At 54.3% G+C, this 22,634-nt stretch overlaps 1 protein-coding gene and 1 long non-coding RNA gene across 16 annotated transcripts in view; one reads left to right on the top strand and one right to left on the bottom strand.

The window, feature by feature from the left end:
* The window catches only part of CAMTA1 (calmodulin binding transcription activator 1), a 964,086-nt gene that overhangs the window by 717,643 nt on the left and 223,809 nt on the right, over positions 1-22,634 (top strand). The window contains exon 7 of one of the 15 annotated variants that reach the window (XM_077151457.1): positions 6,750-6,906. The exons of the other annotated variants lie outside the window; for them this stretch is intronic. Coding sequence (XP_077007572.1) covers positions 6,750-6,788 — 39 coding nt within the window. The 3' untranslated portion in view covers positions 6,789-6,906. Of the gene's footprint in view, positions 1-6,749; positions 6,907-22,634 lie in introns of those variants that run through there. 15 annotated transcript variants of the gene reach the window in all.
* Positions 2,136-4,108, bottom strand: LOC143674981 (uncharacterized). Its single transcript, XR_013171307.1, has 2 exons — positions 3,962-4,108; positions 2,136-3,864 (listed from the first exon to the last, which is right to left on the bottom strand). It is a non-coding gene; the product is annotated as an uncharacterized LOC143674981 (long non-coding RNA).

The raw sequence follows: 22,634 nt of genomic DNA, 5'->3' as shown, positions 1-22,634 counted from the left end.
TGATTAGAACAATCATTCCCCTGCCAGAAAAGACCCTGCATTCTTAGTGCCAGAAAGTGTTGGGATAAAGGCTGGTTGTAATGACGACAGTCTCTTTAGGGAACAGACAGCACCGTCCCCTCAGCTGGTGCGGCAGGTTGGGTGAGGGCCAAATTTTTGGAGGTGTAAAGATTTTGTCCCGCAATGCAGTGGAGGGCTGGTGAATGCTTAACCATCAGCTCTCCAAGAAAAATCAAATGCCTGATTGGGAGCACTTGCCAATTTCTGTGGTGTAAATACTCCCACCACGACCAGTTTCAAGCTACCAGCATGCTGTCAGTTGGCTTGCAAAATTCCTGAAAATTTAACAGCTAGCTCTTGGGAGCCAGCTCCCACCCACCAGTGCTATAATGCCTCTGCAAAGCACAGACCTGGAGCCTGGCGCCCACGCCCAATGTCTGGGCCTCTCTGCTCCTCACCCAAAGCTAAGGCTCTTGCCTTGGGGAATGAAAAGAGGCTCTCCCACCTGGGCCTCCACTAGAAGAGGAATCTGCAACCATGGAGACTTCTCAGCACACCCACACTCTGGGTTTGAATCCCAGCTCTGGCCCTTACTCCTTTGGGAAGCCATTTCACCTCTCCGTGCCTCAGTTTCCTCACCTGTACAATGGAGATGAGAATATGGGAGGCAAGAATATCCTATATCATACATGAAGCACTTAGGGTGATGCCTGGCACCCAGTAAGAGCTCAATAAATAGAAGCAACAGCCATTTTCTGAGAGGGTCCTGACTCTCCCCATCTGCACTTCCTGTAGCAAAGACACCAAGGCCCCTCAGCAACTACCTACTGCTCTTCAATCTCCTTGGATTAACCAGTGGAGGGAAGTGGTGGTGGCCACCAGGAGGGGTCTAAGGAGGCCAGCACTTAGGGTGTAGTAAATCCTATGCTCAGGGTTGAGCTCCACCCCACTCTGGGATTAGGCTGAGCCCTATTGCTGCCAGCAGCAAACTGACATTTTGCTCATGGTGGATTTTTTGCATTCACTTTGATTTTTGAAAAGATTACACTAAAACAGCATTCGTCTTGATTATTGTTTTTTTTTTTATGTCCCCTTAAATCTCAGAACTGAGCTGAGTGCTGCCTTGCCCGTGTGGGACATGTCTCAGGGACAACCTGTGTTGCCCCCCTACATGGGCATCCTACCAGGATGATTAGAGAGAACAGCACCTCCGGATGCCAGGTCTGTGGTTGCACATATAAGATTGAGGATATGCATCTTCTGTTCTCTCTGATAATGCCCCACAGGGGGCAGGCGCAGCGTGGGTCTGCAATACTGGACTGAGCTGTAAAGCAAGGAAGGACGATGAGACACTGAGAACCCCGCAAGGGCCGCGCTTTCCAGGGCATTCATCGTGGCCGGAACTCTGCCCATCAGTGCCTCCCCCTTCTCTCTCACCTGGGATCTTTGCAGCGTTGTGCCTGGTTCCTTCTTGGTGGGCCACACTCTGCGTGCCTGCCTCAGCATGCCCCAGGCACAGCCTGGGGTTAACCCTAACCCTTAGCCTAACCTTTTAGTTACTCATCAGAGCCCTGGTCATCTTCCATCTCCCCACCCTTGGCCACCTTCAAGGAAAATATAGCCATGACACCTTTGGAAATAAGAGAACTCTTCTTTTCCTTTCTTCTGGGACTCTTTCCATTTACCATCTAACACAGGAGCCAGCTCAGGTGACCAGAACCTTCCCAGAAGTCAGCTTCAGGACTGGAGGCCAGCAGCCACTTTGAAGCTGGGTCAAAGTAGGGATGTGTTCTCAGTAGGATGGAGGCGTGGTGAGGCCAGGGATGGGCCAGACCTGGTCCCTGGACCCTCACCCTCTCCAATGAGCTACCCCCCTCCTAGTTTCATTCCTTGAGCTTCAAGGACCGAAGAGACCTGGGGAGATAGAATATCTTTGCCTGTTTCCACCCAGTCTTTCTCCCATCCCATCAACCCCTCTTGCCCCCAGCACTAGATGAGGGTTGACTTCTCTACAGTGAAGGACACAGGCTGCAAGGAAAGCCTCTCCAGCTGAGAGCAAAGGAGGGAAAGAGCGCAGGGAAGCCCTACCTCCAAGAAGAAAAGCATACCCCCAAAAAGTGTTTTATCTCCACAGATCTTTATACATTATTTATTAAGACTTAGGCTACATTTTTCTCAGAAATTGGCCAGAAGGGCTAAAATGAGTGGAAAAGGTTGCAAGTTCTGAAATGGGAGCTACTGGCTAAGTGGTTGCCACACGAGCCCCTGCTCTTTCTAAATGTGAACTTCATCTCACTTGGGCTCTCTGCTGATTCACGTCATTCCGTTTTTTTTTTCATCCAAATTGATAATCCACTCTCTGTGAGGAGGATGGACACTATGGCATGCCAACCTGCTCTAGCTGCCACTTAAACAATCAGAATTGGAGGCATAGGCAGATTTACCAACTAGCCCCCAGTCAGAAGGCCTCACTGACACGGGTATGTGCTTTTAAAGGGTCTGAAGCTCAGTGCATATTTACAAAATCAGACAACAGAGGCCAGCTTCGCTTCCCACTAGGCATGCGGAGAGGCCAGGCACCCTCTGGAGAGCTGCAGCGGGGAGGCTGGTCACACCTAAGGTCATGGCAGGGAAGCTGCCTAGTGGGCAGCCCTCACACTCCCAGCCCAAGGGCCACACACATGGCACCAGAGGTTGGTCATCCTGGGCCAGGCCCCAGGGACACAGACACTGGGGAGGGAGCCTCCCCTGGCCTATGACACAAGCTGCCTCTTCCTCCCGAAAGCCACCACCGAGGTTTGCTGCTGCTGTGGCCTCAACCTGTCCAGGTGACTTGAAGGATGTGGATGCTTGGCCTGGGCTCGATCACACACTTGGCCAGCCCTCCTCTCCCTTACAGTTGCCAGAAGTTAGGCCCAAATGCACACGTACGACTCTCATATGGGTATGGAAATACCCTGCATTCAAATACTAGGTTGAGGGATAAAGTTGTGCTGGCAGGAGAAGGCCCAGAGTGTGCTTTAGTGTTCCTGAGGCTCCAGGCTGGAAACCTGGTCCTCATTCATTCATTGGCCATGTATTGAATGTCTATTATTGACTAGTCCATTCCTCAAAAAAAAAAAAAAAAAAAAACACACATGCACCGCATCCCTGCCTGAGTCCTGAGCACCATGCAATGCATCTGTTTGCACCTGTCCCTGTGGGGCACATAGTCCAGCAGTCGGTCATCCTGTCACGTCCATGGTGAGCAGTTGAGTCAAGGAGTTGTTTTTCACCCCTGGGTGCCAAGAGATACTGTCCCAGGGGAAAGCATGGCAGGCTGGTTCAGGGGTTATCCAACAGTATCCCACTCATTTCAGACCATTTCCTACCAGAGATATTTCTCCTTTGTCACCAGCCACATGGCCTTAGGCGTGTTCTTTAATCTCTTGGACCTTTAGTTTCCCTCTCAAAAAAGAGGTCCTACAAGGCTTATTTTGTAGAGATATTAAAAGAAGTTCATGAAAATGCATATGAAAATCCTTGGCACACAGGAAATGTAGGCTTCCTTTGCTCCTTCTGCAGAGGGAGGCTGCTGAGCTCTCCCCACTGCAGTCATAGGCAAGGACAGTCACCAGGCCCCAGGGCCGAAACCAGGGAACCCCAGCCCAGCCTAGGGGGAGGGCTGTGGCTCCCTGCTGAGCTCAAGCCGTGTGCCTCTTCATCTCTGTGCCTCCTTTCCTGGTATCAAAGAAGATCCAGCTCTCCGGATGGCATGTTATACAGTATATTCCAGGAGGCTAAAGTAAACTCACAGCCAAGAGGTCTTCAGTAGGTTCATTGGTCAGGCTGGGGATGGCCAATTTGAGGCATCGCTTCAGGAGTCTGTGTAGAGAGAACATTCTCATTAGTTCTGCAGATGTTAGTGGGGGTACTCTGCTCAGCTCTGAAACCTTGTATGAAATGCACTTGAGGAACTCACTCTTTAGGCACCGATCCATGTTTATGAGGTTCAGGCACCAGGCTAACGCAGGTGGGGTCTCTACCCCCTGGAGATTACAGCCTAGTGGACAGGATGGATGGTAGATGCATAATCACAGAAAACCGGTGAGCAAAGAATCGCCCTGGATTTATCCATTCTAATAAAAATAGAATTTCCTATCTCTGAACTCTTTAAAGGGGGACACACCCAGCCTCCCAGCCCACCTGAGGATGGTGTGATGGGGGTGACTCCCTGCCCTTCCAGTCTGTCCCTCCATCCCGCAGGGCCAGAGTCCTGCAGGCTGGGCAGTGTCCCCTCCCAGGGCCTCCAGCTGATATCCCACAACCTACAAGAGGTGGGGACACATTCCCTCCATGCTCTCCTGTGAAGGGATAACTTGGAACTGGCATCATCAGCTTCTGGCTGCTCAGCAGACAGGGTGACTTTTAGCGGTTCCAGGAGGGCACTTGGGTCCCAGAGGAGCTATTTGCGTGCTCAGATACTGACACTCCCATGCCGGCCCCGCCGCCACGCACCCTGAAGGTGCCACCTGGCACTCCCGGATGCAGAGCAGGAGAGTCCCTCACCAGCCTGCTGGCCCCAGTGGGCTGCTTTCACCTCTGGAAGTGGCCCAAACATTCCGGTGAAGGTCGAAGATACAGCTGGGAGGAAAGACCTCCTCCCCCACACCCAGAACGGTTTGCCCATCATAAATCAGCGTCGATGCACCCCTCGCTGTGCTTCCTGACTTAATACCTGCTCTCTGGGCAGTTTTGAGGATGTATTTCCATAGAGATGCAGTTTAAAATGCATCGTCATTGTTTCCGGTCTCAGTTCCCCTAGGATGCACAACAGTGAGCCCTTCGCGAAGTCAAAACCACAATTACCAAGAGCCGCATTAAAACCTGCAGCTCTGCACGGTGACCCACCCTCTGCCCAAAGGCTCAAAGTACAGGGTCTACACCGGAAGGGCCCGCTGCCCGCGGCGGTCTTCTGATCCAGTTAAGTGTGCAGTTTCCGATCTAGCGGTGAGGACAAATTACTCGCTTCCTTAATCGGGTCCTCGGAGGTGGCCTCCTTGAGCCCTGAAGGGTGGAGGTGCTGTCCTCTGCTGGGCCCTCTTCCCCAGGGGTACCTTGAGGTCTCGCGGCCAGCGCATAACCCGGAAGTAGTCCAGGCCTTCCGGTTTCATTAGCCAAGGTATTTCCGCTCCCCTCGTCCCCTTCCCGCCACCCCCGCTCCCGGTGCTGGTGTCGCTCCAGCCAGCCACAGAGGGACCCATCAGTCCCCAGGTCCATTCCACCAGTTCAGCCTGTGTTCTGTAAATGTTATTCGCTTTGAACATTTGTATTGTGCTTGTTTTCATATAACCTAATGAAAACTCTCTTTCTCTTTTCTTTCCAAAACGAAAAGGAGACTATAGCATGTGTTCTGAAATCCTTCAAGCATTTTTAATAACATTTCTGTCTGCATGGCACCCCAGGAGATTACTCTGTCCACCTCTCTGCCTTTGTTTGGGCAGTACCAACCTGACATCCCAGGCAGAGGTGGTGACACCATTCACCTTCTTTCCTCTTCATAAAGTTTTCTCAAGAAGGAGACTTTCCCCATCCTTGTTCATCTTAAGGATTCGGGTGAGCACTAACAACTTGGTGCTTTCCCACACATGAACAATAAAGGGGAATGCCGTTTCTGGCACGTTCTGGAAATGACTGAAAATAGCTCTGAATCCCCATGTTGGGTGTACAGTATACACAGAGGGAAAATGGTTCCCGATATGTCCGGTGTGTACTACTGCATGTCCAATTGTTAAAAATAGTACTTGGGTGTGCATTGTTTTGGTCGTTAGTTAATGTAGGTGGGTGGGGAGAAAGGGAGAAAGCTAAATAATTACAAGCACTTCAGTGATTTTTTTTCCTCCTGACTAAGGTTAAAATGAATAGTGTTGATCTGTTGCCCAGGCAGTAGGCTTGTTAAAGGAAATGGTATTTAAAATGATTTTTGAGCCAAAGCAATTTGGCTGCTCCAAGGCGTCCTTTATCTTTTGCTTTCAAGAGGATAATAATGTTTAAAAAAGAAGTCACTCATACCATTTCCTGTCGGGAAGCCAGCTCAATGATGGGCAGCTTTTCCTCTGGGTTTGTTTTCTTGCTCCATAATGTAAAATGCAAACTTAATGGGCTCCCTTTTGCAGAGCCTTTGGTGTTCAGGCAAAATATAGGCCAATGCTGTAGTTGAATATGTGCCCTCTACTGAAGGCAGTTCCCCAAAGAAGTCTTGGTTGCCATGTGGTTGATCTGTTTCATCCAGATTGGTTTGAGCTTCTGAACTTGGGTCATGACAGCTGGTTCCAGGGGTTGAATGGAGGGGTCTGTCCAGGATGGGATACTATTCTGTTTGATTGTGGGGTCCCCTTCCTGCAGAGAACCTGATGGGCCACCCCAGTTGGAAAGGTGCTAAGCAAGTCCTCACGGGTGAGTGGGTGGGGGTTCCTGTCATCTCATTGAATAGGGCAGGGGCAACAAACTCACCTTTCAGAGTGAAAGAGGGGAAAAAAGCAAACTTCCCAGTAAAGTGAATGTAAGGGGAGGTGCTGTAGAGCCCAAGCATCTGTTCTGCCCTGGTTTGGGCTGGACAGGGCTTCTAAGGGTTATGTACTCAGAAGCTAAGAAGAGCTGGGGTCAGCCTTTTGCTGTCTCTGGGGTCCTCAGATCAGATGTGCGTAATGAGCAAGGGTGAGCCACCCTCCTGCCTCCAACTTGGCCACCCTCCTGCCTCCAACTTGCAGGTTACTTCCCAAGGACACTCAGGAAGTAACACTGGATGACGGGAAGAATGTTGTTCATCATTGAAATGGAGAAGATATCATCTACTTCACAGTATCACTGTAAAAACATAAAAGATAAATATACAAACACACACACACAGGAGTGTCGCTCAGTGCCTGGCACATAACCATGAATCCACATATTTTTGTTCTTTCTCTTTTTCTTTTATTACTCAAACGCAGAGTATCCCTCCTGAGGGAACAGACGAGAGAGGGTGGGATGGAGAAGAGTTTGCACTTGGCAGGAATTGGCTTCTCTGTTAAACCAGGGGCCTATCTTTGGGGCTTCCGCAAAGGTTGCTCTGGTCACATACCCCTTTGGGCCACCTCTTGACCCAAGTTTGGCCACAGGAGGAGCCACTAAAGTGTGGGAATGTGAAACAAAGATGTCTCAGGGTTTTGTGGTCTTGGTGAGTAAGTTCTGCACTAAGCTTCAGGGTCATGTGGCCTCTAGGGGGTGTGGGATGTTGCTGAGGTCTGGGAGTAGCAAAGAGGCCAGGGGGGAATGTAGTTTTGCTCTCCTTCTCTGCTCCTTGCACTGTGTAGGCTGCCCATGGGCCTCTCTTGTCCCATTTCAAAAGGGATTCTGGAAGCCCCTACCATTCAAAGGCTGAGCCAGGGGTAATTTAGGAGGGCTTCTGCTCCCTTGATACTTTTTAAACACACTTCCAAACTCTGTTCATTTTGCCTTTGATGGGAAGGTGGCCTTCTGGGTTTTTCTTTCAAGAGATGCAGATTTAATGGACTGTGATTTTTCTCCAGATCTGCTGTTTAAAAAAAAGAAAAAAAAAGACAGCATTAAAAAAGCAACTCAGAATTTCTATTTGCTCAGGGAAAAAAAAATCTGCTTTCTATTCAGGCCCTAGATTTTCCTGGGAGATTAGTGTACTTGCCTGCCAAGATGTTAGCTAAAGGAAAACACATTTGCTATAGATCAGAAATATTTATCCTTTTCTGAGCAGGAGATCCAAAGAAGAACCTCATCGGAATGTACAGCACCTGGAAATATGAATGAATCCAATCTTCTGAGCTGCCAGCATCTGCCAGAAAGCCTGAGCCATTTGGGGGCTTGGGAAGTCTCTAGGAAGTTGAAGCCTTAATGGGGAGTCAAGTGAAGCTGCTGGGGCCTTGGGGGGGGCATGTGGGTAAAAGGTCAAGAGACAGGATCAGGCAGAAAAGGGACTGCCACAGAGGACCATGAGGGTCCCAGGATGGGGAAGTCAGGACGTGCCCAGAGCCTGGCAGCTCTGACCAGCAAGCTTGCTTTGCCTTGGAGCAGAGGATATTGACTCTGCCCTGCTTTATAAGCCCTTGGAGGGGGGTTGAGCACCGAGGTGGGGGCACAGGATGGCCAGTGACATGGAACAACCCCACCCCTGCTTCTTCTTCACCTTAGGTCTCTGTTGAGCTCTATGCCACCATCACCATGACTGCCACCATCTGTTAAAACCTTCTTTCAGACTTACTGCACTCATACTTGCTCGGTGCAGAGGAACAAGATACAGGCTCATATATCATTGAAAAACCTAATAATTATTTCCACCCAGACAGCAAGCCTTGAGCGAGGCAGAGGACCTGGGAATGTTTCAATGAATAAGCTCACCAATGGTTATTTAGCCATTTTGATTATTTGGCTTTGTCATGCTTTGACCATTATTATTAAGATTCCTTTGATTCCTGCAGTTGGGTTCTGGATTCTTGGGGGGGTGGGTAGGGGAAGCAGGGAATGGGGATCCAGTTAGGGGCTTTGGCAGGGACGGGGTGAGGGAGCAATGAATTCCTAGTGAAGTCAGAGCTCAATCTAAAGCCATTCGTCATTGGAGCCCAGTATTCATACCGACACACAAACTGCAACTGAGTGCCAGGGTTCTCAAGGAGTAAAAAGCTGCATCTACCCTGTTCCGATGGGCAGGGACTGAGATGTCCCAGGGTGGGCTGGCAGGGTTTCCACCAACATTTGTCGGCTCTGGGCTCTGGTCAAGTGAAACAAGACCAGAAACAAGCGGCCCTCCTCACTCCTAGGGCCTATTAGATCCCAAGAGTGGAAGCAACACTCTGAAGGTTTGGGCTCCTTCCAGGAAAAGCAGGACCTGCTCAGGAATCTCCCTGAGCCCTGGCCAGGTGTGTGGGGAAGATTCATTTCCCAGATTTGAGTGTCCATCAGAGAGATTTCTGCTAACAAGGATGCAGTTAGCCAGGGAGACTGCACCCTTTAGCTTACAGCCCCCTAGATCTTGTTCAAACAGAATTACTCCTAGAGCTTCTCAAGGATAAACCAGGCCAGAAAAGACCACAAATCCTTGGAATTTATGGGAGGGCTGCTTGTTTCCAGTTATCTATTTTGGTCTTGTTCAGAAGTGGCTCCTGGCTATAATTTAATCTCAGGTAGATGAAAGCTGCTTTCTTGGCCCGCAGAACTGTGGAACCACTTCTCTTTCCCTCACGGACCAGGGTCAGCTCTGCCCTCCCCGGGGGAGCCAGGGGGGAGCAGCCCAAGCAGAATGGGCCACCTGGACCTGGAGGGAGGGCCCCGGGCAACCCGACCATCCTCCCCCTGGGCAGCCTTGGCTTGAGGTCAGCGTCTGACAGTGTGCCTGCCGAGGCTGGGGCTGCTTTGTACGCGCACAGCAGTCTGCCTGTGGGAAGGCAAGCAGCTGACTGCACGGCCCATGCGGGCGCAAATTAGGCTGGCTAAGGAGGGGGCAGTAGGGGGAGCACACAAGCCCGTGGGCTGGGCTTTCTGGGGGAGGGCGTGGCCCGAGAAGGTTCTGGGGGAGGGTGAGCGCTGGCAAGCAGAGGGGGTGTGGAGGGCGTGGGTGTGGCCCTGGGGAGAGCGTGGCTCTGCCTCATGGGCGGGGCCTGCAGTAGGGTCTCTGTGTCGTGGGCATGGCATCAGCACACAAGGGCAGGTGGGTATGGTGCACGTTGATGGTGCCAATGAACCCGCCCAGTCTGCGTGTGCACGTGGGTCCTGTAATGTGCACATACGGGCTACCCCGGTGAGAGAGGCAGCAGCGACGCAATGGCCTGGTGACTGTCACCATGCTGAAATGTCACGGCCTCGACAACACTCTCCCAGGTGCCAGCCTCTAACCAGGCCTCTAAACCAGGCCTCGCCTGGCTGGTGTCAACCATAACTGAAAAGGGGGTGATTCCGAAGAGAGAGGCGGGGAAAGGGCTGCACAGTGTCCTCGCCGCCAGTCCTTTGTTCTCTTCGGAGGAAGGCGCTTGAGGGGCCACGCGTCGGGCCAGCCTTTCCCAGCCACCTCCAAGGGCTGCTCTTCCCCCTAGCCCGCAGCCGTGAGCCTCCGTCCTTCCTCAGCCATGCAGAGGGAGGCATGGAAGCCACACCAGGCTCCACCCTACCCCCCCTCGGGACCTGGACAAATGGCCGAGGCCACCAAGGCTGCTGTCCTTTCAGTTTCACAGCATGCTAGATCCATCACCCAGCATATGCAGAGAGAATAATGCCTACAGCTTTTCTCAAGGTCATTCCCTCTCAAGGCTCCCCAAAGGCACTGGGATGTGGAGGATTTGTCAGGCTGGAGTGGCTGCCAGCGTCTCCCCCAGGATGGAGGCCTATTAGGTCCATCCCCCCAGCTAGCGTATCTGATCAGGGACGCTGCCCCTGACCCAGCCGAGGGGGCCTGAAGCTAGAAGCAGGTTTCCCAGGTACCTCCCCCAGCGCATCCACCACTCACCCCAGGAGCCAGGCCCAGGGCCCCACCCCCACCCTTCGAGCCCCTTCTTACGTCTGGCCAAGAGGAAAGGCCTCTGGGTTCAGATCCAATCCTGGCTTGGCCGCCACTCGTCAGGCAGCTTGGAGCAAGCTTCAGCTCTCCCCTAGAAGGGGAATAGCAGCCCACGCCCCAGGTCACCTCCGTGGCCCCTGGCGCCTAGAAGGGGTTCCATGGATAACCATGCTTCAGCTCATCTGGGCATGTTCTCCCTGTGATTTGAGAATCACAATCTCATGCATTGTGTACTGCACCCGCTTCACGCCTCTAATACCTTCATGGACATTCTCGCTTTCATTTTTCCCTTGCACTTTATCTCAAAGGGCATATCTACTTGGGGAGACTGCCAGATTCATGAGTTCAGAGCCCAGAGAGAATTATAATAGAGCTCAGCAATGAGGCAGAATAGCAGGAGACAAGTAGGAATGCACTTTAATAAGGGGGAGCTCGAGACATATAGAAGGTTCTTTTTAATTCCAGAGAATCCCACAAAGTCGGTGGGTCAACACAGGGGCATCGAATGATGTAAGCAGTCTGTTCATATCAGGGCCAGGAGTGATGGCTGGGGTCATCTTGTCCTCAAGGTCCCACCCGGGACTCTCGGTGCTCCCAATGGAGTCTCTTCTTAACCTCTTGGAAGGCATCTAGTCCTTTCTGAAGTATCCACATGAACTGATGGTGTGGGAGTGGGGGCACAGGAGTGCAGGGTTGAGGGGGCACATCTCCCTGGTTACCAGTGATGAGCAGCAGAATACTAGGGATTTGTGAGTGTGTGCATGTGCACATGTGTGTGTGTGTATGCCTGTTAGTAAGGTGAGGGGTGTGCATGTGAGTATGTGTGCATGCATATGGGGTGTGGGTGCATGTGAATGTGTGCGTGTGATTGTGTGCATGCATGTGAGTGTATGCCCATGAGCAAGTGTGTGTGCATATGAATATGTGAGTGGTGTGCATGTGAGCCTGTGCATATGAGTGTATGTGTGGTTGGGTGTGGGTGTGTGCATGTAGGGGTGTGTCTGCATCTGACACATGAGTGTGTGTGTGTGTGTGTGTGTGTGTGTGTGGTGGTTTATAGTTTAACTCTCCTTGCAGGGCTGACTTCTGTCTCACGGGTAGAACTTTCCATGCAAAGTGGCTCGCAGGAGTCCCTGGAGCCTCCTGCCCTGCCCTGTGCAGTCAGCCCGAGGAGGCGGGCCTGCCCGTCTGGGCGTTGCTGTGGCATGGCAGGCTCTCCCAAGGCCCACAGCTGCGTCATCCCACCGCTCCTCCTCCACTCAGGCCATTTCCACGCTGGCAGCCCAGCTTCAGACTCCAGGGCTCAAAGGCAGAGTGTTAGGTGGCCCATCAAAGGCGGAGGGGCTGGGTTTGTTTCCCCTTCTCTGTGTGGCTTGCAGTTAGTTTCAGAAAGAATGGGACAGATTCCTGTTTGCTCCGCTGTCTTACGTCAGCAAATCTGGGTTCCCTTCTGATGCCAAGCAGCTCCAGCAGGGAGCTTGTGGTCTCTGCAGAACCCAGTAATGTCATGTCTCACAACTGACTGATCAGACCCAAGTGCCAAGAGAGGACCCGGGTGGAGGCCCTAGGCACCTGTAGCGCAGTCCCAGAGCCATCCTGAGGGACACCCAGAGGGGCCCTCAGTCCTTTAGGAAAGTGAGCATGGCTTCTAGAAAACCCGTATTGCCCAGCTGTGACTCGCACCAGGGTTTGTCATTGATGCCAAAATGTTTGTGGGCCACTGCTGGAGGGCCAGCAACTGTCCGGTCAAGAGAGAAGAAGCTGAGTAAGCAGATTCTAGAGCATTCTCCCAACACCCTCCAGGGAGGATCTCCTTGAAAAGCTGCCTCGACCTCTGCCTTTCCAGTCAGCAGCAATTCCAGGGCTGGTCATCAATCTGAGAAAAGGCCAACAGGAGCGGTGAAGCAGATGGTTAGTTGAGGTGAATTCAAAGTGTGGGCTGCGGAGCCTGGTACTGCAGACAAGGGGAAGTCTGAGGGCTGGGTTTGCTCGCAGCAGCCCAGATGCGCTCTCCCGTCAGCACCCTCTCGCTCTGCCATTTCAGGTCTTTGTCTTCTGAGCCCATCAGGGAGAGAAGCCGGGCTTAGGAAAACTTCTTTATAGCCTTGCTCCTGGTGGGGTGTGGGTTTTATGGGACAAGGAGACAGGGATGGTTTAGGCATTGAACCCTAGAGGCTAATGTATAGAGTTGCCAGCTTTCACCAATAAAAATATAAGATGTCCAGTTAAATTTGAATATTAGATAAGCTAGTAATTTTTTAGTGCATGTGTGTCCCACGCAATATTTCGGATATACTTAAACTAAACATCTATTCACTGTTTATCTTGGATTTTAACTTAACTGGGCTGCCTTTGTGTCCTCTGGGCACTGCTATGGGCTCTTCTTTTTGTGCCTCTCCCTCCTTTCCCACCCCTCTTGGCACGTTCGGTTGCTTTAATGGTGCATGGACATTGGCACCCAAATTCTTCAAGGGTGCCTGGCTCTGTGGGCTCCACGAGTTCTGGGGTCTTCCCTGAGCCCTGGGGCCCCCAGCTGGGGCATTTGTATCCTTGGTTCCTGCGACAGACCTGTGCCTTTGGAGGTGGCAGGGGAGGCTGGAAGAGGCTAAGGGGGTCCTTGGCCTTAACTGTGATGCCAGGCCCCTTGGGAGGAGATGCCTGCAGGGTACGTGGTGGGCTTCACTGGAGGGTGGAGCACTTGGTACATCAGTAAGGAGACAGCAGGGTACTAGGAGAGGTGCAAGGTCAAAGGGAGCCTCAGATGGGGGCTGGTTCGAATTCTCATGGGGGCCCCCACCCCACTGGTCACAGGTGGTAGGAAAGAGCCTGGCCTCCTGCAGCCCGAGTTCTCTGCTTCCATCCAGCCCCTGGCCAAGGACAAGTCCAAACCCAGCCTCTGTGCAAAGAAGTGGCTTTTTAGAAAGTGTGTCCTTTGCTCTAGGAAGGAACATTTGCAGTCAAGTCTGTGCGTGGAATTTTTATTCCTCTAATACAGCCTCGGCAGGATTTAGTACACAAGTTCTCCAGAGGAAATGCATTCAATAAAAATTTGATGGGCTCCGGCAGCTCGGCAGAATCTCCTTACGAATTCCAAGTGTTTGTTTGGTCCCTGGCTTGGGCAGGATTTCAGCTCCAGTCTGCAAATGGCCTCTTTAGCTGGGGAGTCCTTGCGGCGGGTGAGGGGGGGCGGAACGCGGGGAATCACCCTCGGGCTCCTGCCTCCCCAGGAAACCTGAAAGGGTGCCTCTCCGGGTCGGGAGTGGAGGAGCTTCTGGCCTTCCACCAAGAAGGAGAGAAGCCCCAGGGCCCCAGGGGAGCTCAGGAATGGCGGCCCCCACGGTGATGAAGTGATGTGGCTGTTTGCTGGGCCTGGCTCTTACAAAGCCATGAATCAATTAAGGAATAAGAATGAATTGACCGGGCTCGGGGTGGGTGTGGGTGCAGGGCACTTTCATTTACCATCCTCTGCGTGCAGGAAACCCCTTGGCGGGCCTGGAGAGGTCAGTGGCCCTGCTGTGTACACTGTGGGTCACAGTGTGGGGTGCCGCATACTGGGCACAAATGGGCTCGGAGGCAAAGCAAGCTAGACTCCACACCTCTGAGAGCAAGGCCTGTGCTTTATTCCCCACTCAATTCTCAGCCATCAGCTACAAGCCTGGCACAGAGGAGAGCAGGGAGGGTCCAGTGGGAGGGACGCGGGAGGGACAGCTCTGGTGGGCCCCGTCAGTGGCCCGGACATTTATCCTGGTGAAGCAGGACGAGGGTATCTGAAAATCCCCCACCCCCACCCCCGGTGCTCCTGCCGGGAGGAGGGGGCAACATTAAGACAAAGGGTGTGCCTACAAAACGGCTTTCGGGTCCCAGTAAGCAGAAAAATTTCCTTGCAGTGACAAACTCATGTCCTAGAGAAATGCACCCTGCCCAGGCAAGGCCAGGAGACAGTGGCCCAGAAGGCAGATCATGAGGGCAGCTCCGAGGAGAGGACACAGGCCTGGGTGCCACCATTCACCAGCTGGGCAACTCCCAGCAAGGACCTTGACTTTCCTTGGTCTGTTTACACATCTGTAAAATGGGACAACGAGCAGGGTGGTTGATTAATGGGTGATGATCCCAGCTGTGAAAAAGGCACCCACCTGCAAATGTGAACCGGCCTCACTTTTTTCTTCACATCTCCCCCCCTGCGCCGCCTCTGCCTGCCCCCGCAACCCCCCATCTGCTTGTGCCCAAGGGGACAGCAACGTAGAGGGTGGGGGTGAGGGACGTGGAGCCGGAGGAGGCAGGAGCTGGGGGCCCCGGGAAGGAGAAGGCAGGGGACATGATGGGGGGCTTTCTCACCCGCGAGGGCACAAGGCGTCCAGTGCAGCCAGAGGGCCTTCGTGGGCACAGGCAGGGTCGCTCCCCGTACAGTTTCACGGCCACCCTCTGGGGGCAGGGAGAGCAGCTCCCTTCCAGCACTGCAGACAGCAGTGTTTTAGGGTCCCAGGCCCCCTTTGCCTCTAACCCCAGGGAGGTGGGCACAGGTGGACTGAGTGGCCTGGGTGAGAGGCCAGCAGTCAGCCTGGGGTTTGCACAGCTCTGCTGCCCGGGAAGTCTCAGGTGAAACTCGGGGTCCCGGGGGCATCTTCCTGCATGGTCTCTCTTGACCCAGAGAAGCCCCCAGGTATGGCCTCTGGACACGCAGGTGTGAGGTGCACTGACGTAGCTGGGCCCTGCCCGGGCCCCCACACACACCGAGGAGGAGGGTTCAGGCTTCCCTTTGAATGCTACGAGATGGACAGACCTGTCAGGGAGGCCAGGCGCCCAGACAAGAGTTCTCGGCTTTGGTCAGGGACAGGCCTCCAGGCCATCTCCTTCCAATTTCCCCAGGAAATCCTGTGTCCTCCCAGCCGAGTCCAAGATACAGACTCTCGACTTCAGCTTTTTTCAGTAAGTTGACCCCACTCACCCACTGTGCTTGCGGAGGAAAGTCAAGATTTCTGCATTAGAGGGTGGGCAAAGTCAAGAACGTTCTAGAACAGTGAGCATCCACTTTTTTCCTGCCGCAGCACATAGGAGGAAGATCTCTTCCCAGCAGGCACAGTAGCTCTGGTCGCCTAGGGGAGCAGATCAGACTCTCCTGGAGGCTTGTGCCTTCCAGAAAGGGCCCCCCAACCCTGTCATGATAAGGATGCCCTTTCAAGAATGCCGGGTCCCCAGCCCCATCCCCGTTAGAGTCACGGTGGGGGGTTTCAGTGTAGTTCACAGTCTCCTTTACACGCACACACATGACAAGCACACATGCATCCTCATGGGTGCATGTGCAGTAACATGCACCTGAAACCACATGTACACACATACATGGGCACTCTCGAGCTCACATGCACACCCGTGCACCCCCACCCACCAACACTCACGCCAGCATCCCAGCCAGCCCAGTCCCTCAGGGGGCCACCACCTGCCTCATGCCCCTTGCAGGCCAGCAGGTGGCTGGTGGGAGAGGAGGTCACTCAGGGGCTCCTCAGTGTTCTTTGGCTCGTGGCCCTTGGGGGGATGGGCAGCAGCTGCCCCCCACCCCGGGTGGCAGGTTGAGGCTCTGTCTGGTCTCTGAGGGTTGCTATAGGCACCATGGTCACAAAGCTCCCCTCAGCATCTGACCCAGGAGGACTGATGTCCACTTCCCCCCAGGCCTGAAGGAACCCCGGGATGTGGGACTTTCAGTGCTAAAGCTGGCACAGTCCTGGGCAGGCCAGGATGCTTGGTTGCTAGGTTGGCAGAGTACGATGGGACAGACAAGCCCCTTCCCCAGCTCCTGGAGCTGCCTTCCCAAGCAGGTGGTAAAGGAAAACTGTCCCTCCCCAGGTGCTGCCAGGAGTGAAATGGGGCCATGCAGACAAGGTGTCATAGCCCACCTGTCTACTGTCAGAACCATGCAGGTGTGGTCTCCTGAGGGAGACCACCTATGTCACGGGCAGCACATTCCGGGAAAAGTGTTGGCAGATGACCTTGGAATGTCTTTGGGGAGCATTGGGGGCGACTGCAGCTGCTCAGAAGTGTCCAGCTGGTCTGGGCCCTTCTCAGGCTGACGCCGTTTCTGTCCATGGTCCCCACGTGGTCCCGGGAGGAAGGGGCGCCTCAGCCCCTTCCTGTGTCCCAGGGCCTGGCCCCAGTGGTGGGGGGTCCAGGGCTACAGCAGGATGGCCAGGCATGAGCCAGGCAGGAGGCCTGGGCTGAGCTCCCGGCAGGTGCACCTGGCCACCTTGAGCCCTTCACCCACACAACGAGCTGACCCCCAGCTCTGCAGGGGGCCCTGTTGTTCCACTTCTTGGGTGACTCAGCAGCTCATGTTTATTGAGGTCACCGTGTGCCAAGCTGGCCTTGCCCTCAACTAGTGCACGGGTCTCGGTGAGCAGGAGCCAGTTGAGGAGGGTGCAGGTGCCAGCGCGGGGGCCCCTTACTTTCGGGAAAGGAAAGGAACAGACCAGAGGGCAGGGTGGGGGGCTGGAGGGGGAAGAGAAACGGGGCTGGGGGGGCTGCTCTGCCAGCACCCTGGCTGCACTGGGTGTACGCGCCAGGATCGGGGCAGGAGCTAGGAATGGCACGGGCGTGAGTGCAGCAAGGGGGAGCAGGGTGTGTGTGTGTGTGTGTGTGAGTCCTGGGCTGCAATGTGGAGGGAGGCCAGGTTAGTTCGGCCCCGCCGCCCGCAGCCCCTGGCGCTCCCACCCCCAGAGGCCCAGGCCGGGCTTCTCAGAGGAGGGGCGTTAGGTTTGGGCCTCCCAGAATATATGCACAGACACACGCACACTCAGACTCGTCCCTCTCACACACACACACTCAGCTCACTCTAACATACCCACGCACTCACTCTCTCTCACAGTCTAACACTCATACTTTCACCCGAACCCTTGCTCTTACACACTTACACAGCTATACACTCACACTCCCCCACTATCACACACTCATTCTTTCACACCCTCTCACAGTCACACACTAACATACTCAACAGTCACAATCTCACTCTCACGCATACACACAGTCACACTCACTCTTTACACCCTCACACATGGTCACACACACCTCCACTCAGTTCACAATCATCCTCGTGCACTCTTGTACACCCCTCACACCCTTACACACTCATGCACTCACACCCTCACTCTCACACACATTATTTCACACCCATTATCATACCTGCAGTCACACATTCACCCTCAAACACACTTCTGCTCACTCATGCACACTCACACACACACTCCCATTGGTGCCAGCCCTCGGGGCTCCTGGCTCTGGCTCCAGGGCCCCAGCCCTGCCCTGGACCTCTGACTCTTCCACCCTCCAGCTCGCAGGGAATGGAAATGAGGGCACACGCCCAGCCTCGGGGTCCCTGGAAGCCATCTGCTCCTCCAAGCAGCACTTAGCTTCACTTCCTTTTTCCCTCTTCTCTGGCACCTGGAAAACCCCAAACATTCCCAGGAGGGAAAACAGCCCCTTTATTACCTCGTGGGCTCAGAACACTGCCTCGCAGTAATTGAAAGTGGTGGGACTCAGATTGCATTTTTCGAGGAGCCGCGCAAGGCGAGAGTGCGGGGGTGGGGGAAGAACGGGGAGCGGCGTGCACCTGGCAGGGTGCGGGGACCTAGGGGACCATGGCCAGGTAAGGGGGGCCTGTGCCGTGGCCCCCAGAAAGAGACTCCAAGTAATGAACAGCGGTCGCGCCCACCACCAGGGCCAGGTCCCCCCACAAGCTGCACTCTGGGGGACCGACCTGTGTCTTCCCAACCAATCAGTGTGGCCTCGCTGCCTGTGCAGTGGCCCGTCCCCGCGCCTCTGAGGACTCAATGCTGGTCCCCGCCTCAGGGCCTTTGCTCGAGGGGCTCCCTCTGAAATGCCCACTTGTTCCTTCAGCAAATCATGACAGCCCCAGCGTGGTTTTATGGCACGTTCAGCTGTGTTCTAGACAGGGGTCTAAGCACTTCTTATCTCATAAAATCTGCCCAAGGCCCATGGAGAGGAGGAATTGACATCACTGCGGTGTCAGCACACTGTGCTGAGCCCGTGGCTCCCCCAGACCCTCCATGGGCCCCAGGCCCCTGCCCCGGCAGTGGTGACCCAGTAGCAAATGCCAGAGGGAGGGAGAGACCACTCCCTGCCCCCCCCCACACACCCCTGTTAGAAAAGGCATTTAAGAATCTTCTGGAAGCTGGGTTGATTGAAAAAGACTACTCAAAATTGCTCTTACGTTGATTTGCCGTTAGTCATTTCAGTTATGTTGAAGTCCCACCCAGCATTAAAGGAGCGGGAGGTTTGTACGGGACGGGACGGGGTGGGGGGTGGGCAGGAGAGGCCAAGGATTGAAACAGGGGAAACCGCTGTAGGGTGTCTGTTCCTTTGCAAAGGTCTCCCCCCACCAGCTCCCGAGACCCCTGTCCCCTGCGCATCCCCAACACTGACCCAGAGCCTGACTCTGGCAAATGCACTGAGAATATTTGTTGAATAGAATTAATGAAGGAGGGAGAGTGGAAGGAAGGGAAGGGAGAGAGAGCAGCAGGAAGGAAGGAAAAGAAGGGAGGAAGCAAACAAAGAAGGGAGGGAGAGGGCCAGAAGAAGGGAAGGGATGGGAAAGCTGCCACACAGCCAGCCCTGGCCCTCGAGGAGGCAGGACATTGCCCCCACTTCCCTGGCCTGGCGGCCTAGCGCCTGCAGGGCCCCTGTCGGTTCCTGGTCTCTGCAGTGAGCTCCGTTGATGAGAAGGCGTAGACTGCCCCAAGGGTCTCTCCTCCCGGGTCTTCAGCAGGCTCCCAGCCCGTGGCCCACAGTGAGGATCACTGTGGGGGGTCCCTACTGTCCCCTCCCACTGCTGCTGTGGGTCGCTCCTAGGCTCCAGAGCAGCCTCTGTCAATGAGACTCATCCTAAGATGTCCAAGCTGGAAGCACAAGCAGAGAGCAAGGGCCTTTCGCCACCGTTTAGTGATAAACTTCCGTCTCTGGCAAGTCAATAGTCTGCTCCCTTGGCCACTTTTTTCCCATTTAAACGAGAGTCCGTTGGACACATCTGGTACACCAAGCCGAGCCGTGGGAACTTTCTCCCCTCTTCTGCTCTACCCAATCTTCACCCTAAAACTCCAGCTGGAAGATGACCCGACGGCTCCCCACCTGCCTGGGGGTTCCTCTGCCCCACCCGGACCCACGTCACTTGGGGGTGGGGGCAGGGATTCAGGGCTGAGAGCAAACATGGTGACACCGCTTTGATTTCTCAACTGTCGGCCTCCACAGACTTTATAGCCCGTGGACACTTGTGCCATTTTTTCCCTCCTGGTTTACTCTATTTCTGGATTATTGTCTATAAGTTTCAAAATGGCCCGGGATCCTGAGTGGTTTATAAATTAGGGCTGTGTTACGGGAGGACCCAGTAGTGCTGCTATATTTTAGATGGTGTCAGAGTTTCCATTATAAACCCCATTTCTCAGAGGTTTATAACTCGGTCATAAAAATGCGCTGAGGCCTGAGGCTTGGACCGCACCATCCTCGGCTGCCGGGGTCCCTTCCAGGACTCAGGAAGGGGACACTCAGCAGGCACGCTGTCCCCTGCAGTTTGCGTAGGGCCCCAGGCTGCTCTTCCCCTGGCTGGATGTGCTGTGCAGTCCAAAGAGCCTCCCATTGAGGGTGGCTCCAGTTAGTGGTGCCAGGATGCCTTTGGGCGGCATGCAGCCGAGGGGCTGGGCTCTCCTGCCTGCAGACGAGTCTCCCTTGCCCAAAGTTTCTGATTGCCATTCCTAAATTATTCTGCACACACACACAAAAAATTTTAATGCAAATGCATTTCAGACTGATTTTCACATTACAGAGAGATTTCACACTTAGTCCTGAAATAACCCTCCCCGTTTTCATCCAAACACTGGTCTTTAGAGGCTCACCTCCTTTGGGATGCAAAAGAGTGAGGGGCAGCGGTGCTGGGCGCTGGGGAGCATGGCAAAGCTGCCGGTGCCCGGGCCCCACTCCCAGGAATCCTACTTGGGACTGGGCTGGGACAGGACTGGGAGCAGCTGCCCTGCTCAGCTGTCTGCAGGGGCGGTCCCTGCCTGGCCAGGACCAGCCTTTGCTGCTGGTGTTACGTGGGGGTTGGGGTGGGGTGCACAGGCCCTGCCGCCCGACCCAGTCCGCCCCAGCTCTGAGACCTCCACCCCGGGGCCTGACTCCCACTGTGTCCTCGCCTGCAGCATGGAAGGAGCCGCCTTCCCAGTGGGTGTGGGGCGAGATGAGAAGCCCCCCACTCCCCATGGTGCCACCAACACCTGCACTGAGGGGAGAGGCCAGCTGGCGCCAGAGCTGGGGGATGGAGCAGCATGTAACACCAAGGCATGAGGAATCCATTGATCCCTCAGAAATAAATGAGGGTCAAGAATCTTTTAGGTGAGCCATGAAGTTCTTGAAGCCAGGATGTGTGGCCTGTCCCAATGGCGCCCGCCACCAGGCTTTCTGGGAACACGTGTAAAATGAGGCTCCCCCATCAGCTTGCCCCCCAGTGGGCAGCAGGACCCCCGTCCTCCTGTGTCCCGATACCTTGCTGCCTCCCTACAGCCAGTTCAGGGACCATTTGCAAGCAAGCACCGTGAGTCCCACTTTTCTTGGAGGGCAATGCTGGGGTGCCTGTGGTTGCAAACAGCCGCGGTCCCCGTGACTTGCCTGGCCCCATCTCCCTGTCCAAATTCTACAACCCTCCACATCCCACTCAACACCAGCTCTTCCGGGCATGCCCCAGGTGCCCACTCACCTCCTGTGCCAGCTTCCCCTCCAGCACCTAGTGGTCCCTCTGTGGACGAGGGTGACACCTGCAAGGCAGGAGCTCAGCTCCTGCAGCTGCGGGTGGTCCATCCCCCTTGTCATGGGCTGGACCTCCTGAAAGCAGGGCTTGTGCTTCTGAGTCTATTTCCTACCCTCTCCAGCTTAGTGGGCTGTCTCGCACACAATAGGAGTGTTCTCTCCCAGTTGGACCAGATCACGCAGTATGGCATGGACCTCAGGCCTGGATGGGATCAGAAAGCCCCAGGTGGAGTTCCGAGGGAATGCTTAGAAGCTCTGCAGCCTGGGGGAGCTTTCTTTACCTCTCTGAACCTCTGTGATCTCACCTGTGAAGTGGGCACAATCATTTTTCTATTAAATGTTATGAGGAAAAGAAATGACCAATGTGAATTGCTTAGTACCATGAGAGACATTTATGACTCGTTGTGAGTCAACTATTAATTATCGGGGTCCCTATTGACACGAGTTCCTTTTTAGGGAGAATTGCCCAAAGAACCAAGATGCTCCAGGTGCCCCTGAGAACTGTCCGTGGCTGTCTCTACATTGCCAGAAACTTCTGCGAAACGTTCCAGCCAGCCACCAGGTGTTTGCTCAATCCTGAAGTTGGGTAGACAGGAAGTAAAATGGCTGGATTTCCAATCAAAGTATCCTGAATTTATCAGTGGCAGCTCCTTCCCGGGTCCTTGATGCCGGACCCCAAAAAGGCCAGTAGTTTCTCCTGGAGTTTCCCTTTCCCCAGAACCTGACAAGCCCCTTCCCGGACTGGGGCCCCGGGGTGCACCTCTTCACTGCTTTGCAGAGGAAGTACCTGAGGGATGCCCCAGGGACAAGAGCACAAGCCAGAGAGAGTTGTGGGATGCAGGGCTGGAGCTTTGCTCTCTCCATTTCTTCTGAGCATCCCAGGGTTTCTGACCGAGCCTTGGGCATTGCGGGCCTCCCTGGGTGAATGAAGTCATGTCAGGTTCCTTCGCTCTGAACCGGTCCAGCTACTACACAGAGACTCCCCTGCCAGGAAGGAGCTGAGGCCCCAGAGCCCTAGGAGTGAAATGCAAGGTACAGATGCACAGGAGTACCTTTCATTCATTCATTCATTCAAAAATATCTACAGAGTGCTGGCTCTCTGTCAATCACTGTTCTGGGTTCTGGAACATGCCAGTGTTCAAAGCAGATAAACATTCCTGCCCTCACAGAGCTTAGACTCCAGCAAGGGAGCTGTCACTTAACAATAGGCCTAGTAAGAAAATGATGTCATAGGATTGAGGGCAATCAGGCTAAGGAGGAAATCAGGAGTGCCCTGTGGGGAGGACAAGTGGCAATA

This window comes from Tamandua tetradactyla, chromosome 2 (assembly GCF_023851605.1).
Source record: "Tamandua tetradactyla isolate mTamTet1 chromosome 2, mTamTet1.pri, whole genome shotgun sequence".
Classification (NCBI taxonomy): Eukaryota; Metazoa; Chordata; class Mammalia; order Pilosa; family Myrmecophagidae; genus Tamandua; species Tamandua tetradactyla.
This window is presented reverse-complemented; position numbering and strand designations above follow the sequence as displayed.